Source organism: Pleurodeles waltl, chromosome 7 (assembly GCF_031143425.1).
Source record: "Pleurodeles waltl isolate 20211129_DDA chromosome 7, aPleWal1.hap1.20221129, whole genome shotgun sequence".
In the NCBI taxonomy this organism is placed as follows: Eukaryota; Metazoa; Chordata; class Amphibia; order Caudata; family Salamandridae; genus Pleurodeles; species Pleurodeles waltl.
Genome location: NC_090446.1, coordinates 897698742 through 897707640, shown reverse-complemented (window position 1 = coordinate 897707640; position 8899 = coordinate 897698742). Strand labels below are relative to the sequence as shown.

General features: G+C 41.3%; 1 protein-coding gene across 1 annotated transcript in view; it reads right to left on the bottom strand.

The window, feature by feature from the left end:
• Positions 1-5848: 5848 nt before the first annotated feature.
• Positions 5849-8899, bottom strand: part of DELE1 (DAP3 binding cell death enhancer 1) — a 37346-nt gene continuing 34295 nt past the window's right edge. Inside the window, exon 12 of the mRNA XM_069199493.1 lies at positions 5849-8092. Coding sequence (XP_069055594.1) covers positions 7782-8092 — 311 coding nt within the window. The 3' untranslated portion in view covers positions 5849-7781. The remainder of the gene's footprint in view (positions 8093-8899) is intronic.

Sequence of the window (8899 nt, the reverse complement as noted above, 5' to 3'; positions counted from 1 at the left end):
GATGAGAAAGCTAAATTTGACTTTTGAAAATGAAGTAAATAACATAAAATATCTTGTATGGATGCCATAAGTGGGTCAGTGTTTTTAGATGGACAGTAGTATACACATCTTTTCCACTTGTTTGCGTAGCATTGTCTAGTAGTAAGTTTATGTGCTTGTTTAATTACTTCCATACATTCTGGTGGAAGTTTTAGGTAACCAAATTCTAGGACTTTAGGAGCCAAATTGCTAGATTGAGAGCATTAGGATTTGGATGCCTGATTTGACCTTTGTTCTGGGTTAACAAATCTGGTCTGTTTGGGAGTTAGGAATGGGGTACTACAGAAAAATCTTGGAGTGTTGTGTGCCAGTGCTGTCATGCCCATGTTGGTGCTATTAGAATCATGGTGAGTGATGTTTGACACAGTTTGCTGACCAGAAAGGGAAGAAGTGGGGAGGGAGAAAAACATAAGCAAATATCCCTGACCAATTGATCCATAGAGCATTGCCCATGGATAGAGGATGTGGGTGTCTGGATGCGAAGTTTAGGCATTTTGCTTTTTCGCTTGTTGCGAATAGGTCTATCTCTGGTGTTCCCCACTTTTGAAAGTACTTTTGAAGTACTTAGGAGTGAATCTCCCATTCGTGTGTCTGTTGGCGATTTCTGCTTAGATCTGCCAGCTGATTGTCTATCCCTAGAATGTATTGTGCTAATAGATGAATGTGATTGTGAATTGCCTATTTCCATATTGTTTGGGCTAGCAGGGACAGCTGAGATGAGTGTGTCCCGCCTGTTTGTTGAGGCAATACATGGTTGTCATGTTGTCTGTTTTTATGAGCACAGTCTTCTGTTTGAGAAGAGGTTGAAACGCTTTTAGAGCAAGATATACAGCTAATAGTTCTAGGTGGTTTGTATGAAGCTGTTTCTGTTGTGCATCCCATTGCCCTTGAATGGACTGATTGTTGAGGTGAGCTCCCCAACCGATCATTGATGTGCCTGTTGTGATTATGATCTGAGGCACAGGGTCTTGGAATGACCACCCCTTCATTAGATTGTTGCGTTTCCACCATTCAAGGGACATATGTGTTTGGCGTTTTATCAACACTAGTTCCTGAAGTTGACTGTGTGCATGAGACCATTGTTGTGAGAGGCACTGTTGTAAGGGCCTCACGTTTAGTCCTGCATGCGGAACTATGGCTATGCAAGATGCCATCATTCCTAGGATCCTCACGATAAATAAACCTTACAGTATATTGTTGATTTTGCTGTATGTGTGGTATGAGATTTTGGAAAGCTTGTATCCTTTGTGTACTTGGATAAGCTAGGGCTTTTTGAGTATTTAGGATAGCACCTAGATAAGGTTGTACTTGTGATGGTCGAAGATGTGATTTTTGATAACTGAGAGTGAAACCAAGGGTATGTAAGGTTTCTATCACATAACGAGTGTGTTGTTGGCATTGTGTAAAATAGCTTGATTTTATTAGCCACTCGTCTAGATATGGAAAGACGTGGATGTGCTGTCTTCTTAAGTAGGCTGCTACTACTGCTAGACATTTTGTGAACACTCTTGGAGCCGTTGTTATGCTGAATGGCAAAACTTTGAACTAGTAATGTTTTCCTGCTATGACAAACCTGAGGTATTTTCTGTGAGCTGGATGGATGGGTATGTGGAAATTCGCATCTTTGAGGTCTAAAGCAGTCATGTAATCTTGTTTTTGTAGTAGTGGAATGACATCTTGCAGAGTTACCATGTGAAAATATTCTGACAGGATGTATAGATTGCGGGGCCCGAGGTCCAAAATGGGCCTAAGAGTGCCGTCCTTTTTGGGAATGAGGCAGTATAGTGAGTATACTCCTGTTCCTTGTTGAGAATATGGAACCAATTCTATTGCTTGTTTTAATAGTAGAGATTGTACCTCCTGCTTCAACGGAACAGTGTGTTCTGGGGGCAACCTGTGGTATCTTGATGGAATGTTTGGAGGGGCAGAGATTAATTCAAGGCAACAGCCATTGCGGATAATTGATAGTACCCAATTGTCTGTGGTGATATTTTGCCAATGAGATTGGAATTGCTGTAGTCTTCCCCCCACAGGAGAAGTGTGGAGTTGAAGGGTGGGAATGAAGTCACTGTTTAGGATGTGTTGTGGTTTGCTTTGAGGTTTGAAGTTTACCTCTGCTCCTAATATATTGTCCTCTATAGGACCCTCTAAACCCACCTCTCTGGTATTGGGTTTGTTGTCCCTGCTTTGTTTGGTAGGTGGAAGCCTCAGAGGATTGTGGTTTAAACCCTCCTCTAAACTGTGGTCTGTGAAAGGAGCCTCTATATGGTGTGGTGTATAAAGCCCCCATTGCTTTCGCAGTATCTGAGTCCTTCCTCAGTTTTTCAATAGAAGTGTCTACTTCTGGACCAAATAGATGTTTCTTGTCAAAAGGCATATTAAAGTATTGCCTGTTGAATTTCTGGTTTAAAACCAGAAGAGCATAGCCATGCATGTCTTCTAATTGTGATGGCCTTAGTGACACTACTTGCAGCTGTATCAGCAGCATCCAGGGCAGATCTTATCTGGTTATTGCGGATAGCTTGTCCCTCTTCTACCACCTGTTGTGCTCTTTTTTGATGCTCCTTTGGGAGATGCTGTATAGGCTCTTGCATTTCGTCCCAATGGGCTCTGTCATATCTGGCTTGAAGTGCCTGAGAATTGGCAATTCTCCATTGGTTTGCTGCTTGTGTGGCAACTTTTTTCCTAGCTGCATCAAATTCTTTACTTTCTTTATCAGGAGGAGGAGCATTTCCTGATGACTGGCTGTTTGCCCTTTTCCTTGCCGCACTGACTACTACTGAGTCTGGAGGGACCTGATGAGCGATATAGTCTGGGTAAGTAGGAGCAGGCTTATACTTTTTAGCAATTCTAGGGGTGATTTTCCTAGCTTTGACAGGCTTATTAAAAAATTGGTCTGCATGTTTAACCATTCCTGGTAACATTGGGAGACACTGGTATTTGGAATGAGTAAAAGACAGCGTGTTAAATAAAAAGTCTTCTTCCAGGGGTTCAAAATGCATAACCACTCCATGATAAGCTGCTGCCATAGCTATGACTTGGGTGTAGGCAGTGGTGTCTTCTGGAGGAGGAGGTTTAGATGGGTAAAGGTCTGGATCATTGTCCGGGATGGGATCAGTGTCATAGAGATCCCATGGGTCTACTGTATCTCCATGTGAACGTCCGAACCCAACTGCGGAAAGAAAACAATCTAACAATGGAGTCGATGCCCATGCGCACGGTATCCGAGGAGTCACTCGATCCCGTGACTCCAAAAAAGACTTCTTCGAAGAAAAACAACTTGCAACACTCTGAGCCCAACACTAGATGTCGGAAGAGCTATGCATAACATGTGTATCGGCAGCTACACATGCCATCAAACATATATATATATATATATATATATATATATATGTTCCAAAAAATGTACATGCAATTTTGTATGCTTTACAGACAGATATATATTTATATTTGATATGTGCTCCGGGGTCCATGCACATGGGCGAGAATATTCAGTTCTTGTGACTTTGATGAGGATTCCCCTGGTAGAGAACTGTATTTATCTGTAGCTGCTCAAAACTGCCATACTTTTATTCCGACAACGAGATAAGAAATTCTTCATGTGCATCCAAAGGTAGATATTCTACAAATGTGTCAAGACTCTCCTAAATTGCAGTTTATAAGATGCCATAACCCTTGAGCACGGCAGGAACTTCATTAGGCTTCTGTAATGACTGCTTCAATACAAATAAAGCTCCAGGGAGTGTTTGTCCTCACCACCTCCACCAGCACTACCCACCAACATGTTGCCTTCGAGAACGTCCCCATTCAAGCTTCCAGAATAGACCTTGTTAAAGGCACAACCACTTACTGTATAATAATCTATTACTTGATACTACAGCTTCCTTACCTTGATTCTCCTTTGTCCTTACTGGATTAACTAAAACCGAAGAAAAAGGAGGAGCTGGTCTCTTCTTTTACCTGGAGCTGCGGTGACCACTGCAAACTGTGTCTGAATATTTCCCATTACCCCCAAATTACCCTCATGTGGGTGCTTTGTACTATGCCTACAAGGATTTGGATGTAAATGGCTCAGAGTGGAGTCTGTAGCAGACTGCAATGTAATTACTCAGAAAAGAAGTCTCTGTTCCAAACAAGACGCCCCTCAACAGACGGGTTTGAGCTGCATAAAATCTAGGAAGGCACAGGCTTTGAATGCAGGAGTAAATTCAAAGTTGCCAAGACATTTAACTTGATATTATATGAAAAGGTTCAGTTCTCTGGAAGCGGAAGAATATGTATTCTATCTTCTATTTTTTGGGGAGGTGACGACAAACAGATTTGGTCTCACTGGGATGAGTGGCTGGTCCTCTAGGAGGATCTTGCTCACTAGGATCAGAAGTAGCTGTTACGTCTGGAACAGGGACAGGAATCTTGTCCTTCAACGAAGAGGATGAATAATTTAGAAATTGGCACAACTAATTGACTGAATAAATGTTCTCAAGGATTATTTTACTATAAGACAAAATAATGTTTTTCCTCTTTTTCATAAGACATAGGGGAAGAAGGGAATTTTCTGCATGTTACGCCCGGATGTCCACTCTCCACAACAGGTAGTATTAAGCCCAATAAGGGAGAATAATGTCTTTTTTTTTTTTACTATTATGGCAAGTGTTGCTGACCTGGTAACTACCTTAGTGACACATCTGAGTTTCCCTGGGGAGGCAGTTTCTGTTCCGCCACAAAGTTCAGTATTTCCTTCAATATCAATGAAAGTATCAACAGAAAATAGTTTTTTTAGACCCAGGATCAATTTCAATGCTGAAAATACACCAACACCAAAGATGCCAGTTCCTGGAGAGAAAACCCAAACTTTATGAGGGTCAGCTGCCAAGAACTGTCTGCTACATGCAGTGGCATTTGGCATGTACGCTAGATGAAGGTTCTTTGAAAATTCAAAACATAATACAGACACAATCTTACCAAAAAGGACAGGCAGCACAACAAACAAAACAAAATAACACCCGGAAAGGCGAGACACCAGAGAGGCAAATGTATCGAGTCCTATCTAATGGATGCAGAAAACATGAACAAAGCATGGCTGTTGTTGATGCATGCATAAGGGGCAGAGCTTAGTACGCCAACAGATGAAGGACTGCAAATGTTTGAAAGGAATTATTTTTTTTAGAAGCTTGTTATGAGCCAGACGTGGGCAATTTAGGCTGAAAGAAGTGCGAGAAGGACAGTAGACTAAAATATGCACCCTTGTTAGAGTCCAGTTTCCTGCAGAAGATTGCTGCTGCTGTCAGATCTCCATACATTAGACGTCCGTTTTGTTAAGCCTTTTTCAATTCAATACGGGAAACACAGTAAGAATTGCCCCACAGTTACAGCATTCTAGAGGTCTGTGCCCTCATGTCTTGCAGCCTGTTCAGAGGATTTTATTATGGATACAAATATATGTTAACAGATACAGTTAGGACAGGAAAATGATAGGTAGTGTATAAACTACGCAATAAGGTTCATATGGAGAAGTATGCGCTATAAGGTGGGTCGCCAGCGCACATGCAACAGTTTGCAGCAGCCCGAGGCCTCCAAGATGGGTAATTTTTGGAAATCGGCACTTCTCGGTATCTGAGATCCACACTGTTTATTAACAGCCAAATATTTGCACGGGGAACACCATTTCGCAGAACCTCACAGACCTAGAGAACAAGCTCTTCTGTGTCTGTTTGCCAGGCATTTTGCCTCTGAAGCTTCATTATATCAGTAGAAAACACACAAGAGCAGACATCCACAGCACAACTATCCCAGTTTAGAAATAGACACATTTGGTTGTAGAAAATGTTTATGGCTTTAATGGACAGATCTACACTAGAATACAAATGTTTTAGATTTACATGATTTGGCTGAATATTTTCATAAGCAATGACCAGTGGGGAGACCAGTTACAAACAAGGTGAGAGACTTTCTTACACATTATAAAGTGTGTTCACCGACGTGAGAACACTATTATGTTTTTAAGTTAATGCACAGAAAAAGGATTATCATAAAATGAGGAATGTGCCAAACCTTTAAACTGGTGACATAGGCATCAACAAAATGGTGGCAATTAAGTGCTATTAGCGCCCCAGAATAGACCATAGTGCCATGATCAGTACTCTTTTAAAAGCTCATATATTGTGTTTAAAACATAATCTTATAATATATTACTTGTTTTTCTGGCTGTAGTAAGAGTGATTTGTAGCGCAGTGTCCATAGTAGCAGATTCTCATGGGCTTTTTTAACTGTAGAAGACCTCCCACCAATTACGTTTGGACTTGATTGCTTGAAACTATATTACACTCGCACCCTTCTCTCAGGAACATCCCAATGAAAGCCCAAAAATATAGTAGATTACAGTGCCAGATTTTGTTCATGTGGTTTTACCAATCCTCTGTAATACAATACTCTAGTAGTGAAAAGGAAGGATAAATAATATGCAGGTCACAACAAAATAATACACATATTTTCATTCTCTCGTTTCTCATACTACTCATGGAAATTCAGTTAAAGCACCATGAAGTAGCAAACCAATTAAATGCATACTTGTAAAACGGAATTTGTGACCGGATGACAATATAGAATTCCTGAAGGAAAAGCGAACTGTGTGGCATTCACATGCAGTAGTAGCTGCACTTCGGGCAAACATATTAACAGAAGTATTTAAAGCTTACACTTAACACAGACCCAATCTCATACCGACTGCTAGGAAAGTATAGGTCTTCTTTCACCCAATACCCTCTTAGCCACCCCCAGTCAGGGAAATTCATGCCTACAACTGTTCACACCAAGCAAAAAAACACAAACTAAAACACAATAAGAATAGAAAACTTGTCTTTAGGAAAGAGCTCTTGTCATTGTGCGTATAGGACCTCAAAAGTTACACTTTTCCCTTCTATTGCAAGGCACTAAAAAATAAAATTATTCTTTAATAATTATAAAGAATCCAAAATTTCACATTTTAATAAGATCGAGATTAAAATGTGCACTGCGGCTGGAAGACCAGAAAGGCGGCCCCTAGTTAAGCAGGTAATAGTTTTCTTCCCATCCATAGTGGCAGAAACTATAATTTTCCAGGCAGTAACTGGATTGTGCATATTTCTGTCAGCTATTTAATTACTGATGCAAATATTTCTAAAAGCTGCGCCGAGTTTGGCACTTCCCACGCAATCAAAACCTGCAAAGCATCAAATTCCGAGCCTCACTCTCCCCTAGATGATACGAGTCTAACCTCAACACCCACTATCTTTGTGGGGCACACAGGCAAAGTCTGTAGTGTTAAGTGCTGACGGGGATGGCAGAAGGGTAACTTATTGACTTTCAATTCCATGTTCCCCAAAGAGAAAGTCGCAAAAGGTTCTTAAATGAATATGGCCATGTGCGTATATATATATATATATATATATATATATATATATATATATATATATATATAGATACAGATAGATGGACATCAGCGAGTTCCAAGTTTCACCGATTACCTTATACTGAGAATGATTGACACACCTAACAAAACTGCAGTCAGGGAGCATTTGGCAGCAGGAGCTTGGCACACCACCTGCTTTCGCGGTTACATTTTAGAATTTGCAAAGGCCTATGGATGGTGCAGAGTGCCAGACACCGCGAGCCCATAGCTGATTTGGTGTCAGTCAGATAGGGCCAGGAGAAGAGCACGAGACAATGTATCCTTTTCAAAGGCATACAAAATGTGGTTTTCGTGTTCATCCCACACCAATCGCTCTCATTGAGGACAGTGGCAGTACCCCCACAGATATCGGATTACCCATGGCATCAGAAGAACTAGGTAGTTGGTCAGCCTGGATGTTGAGGCTGCCAGTGCTCCTTGAGTGTGGCAGGTCAATGGCACTGCTGCCAGCAAGGAGGGCTGGGCTCAGGAAGAAGGCAGCGTTCCGGTGGCGATCTGAACTGGGCAGTCCAGAGCGGGGAAACTCTGCTGAGACGCCATCCATACAAGAAAGGCGTGGGCAAGAGTTGATGGTCTTCATGTGATGCGGACGACGGTGCAGCAGGTCTGTAAAGAAACCAAACATGTACTGATCAACTACAAGAGGGCAAAATACAACAGCTAGGTCTCCTCCCCACTTCTGTGCTTCTACACAGCAATGCAATCACCATTAGTCTTAAATCTCAGCACAACTTCAATCAGATTAACTGGTTCCTGCAATAGGTTTCATCATTCAGGCTTCCTTAAACAAGCTATTACCCCTCAATAATTTCGCAAACAGTATTTAATTCATGTAGGCGCCTTGGGCCTTATGTACTAAGCTATTCTGCAGTCACAAAGGATGCGATTAGCAAAACTGTAGCCTGTGTGACCGCAAAATATATTTTGGGTACATACTAAACCCAATTTGCGATTAGGTAAAATGTTACTGAATAGCAATATAAGTCTCTGAGTACATGCCAAATCACAAATTGGAAGGGGCGTGTTTAGGGAGTCCCTTCCAATTTGTGATTTGTCAGGATATCTAATTTTATAGTTGCAAACCACGATAGCTTTTTTATTTACGTAAGTAAGCTTTTCAGAGTACATCTTAATAAAAATATGTAATTTAGCTATATAATACATATTTGGGTTGTACCGGGACATTACAACAAAATACAATATAATCACATTGTTAAAGCTTCGCAAACATATAAGCTGTTAGGCATTTATCATAATCAAGTTAGTTTGGGGAGCGCACCCTTCCCGCACATCACCATCCCGTGTTCTCCTCAAAGTACATGCTTGTATCTTAGTCAACATACTCCTCCTCAGTTACACATCAGATCCCGCTTACAAGGACTCCGTGGCATCCACTGATTCCACATACGGTCC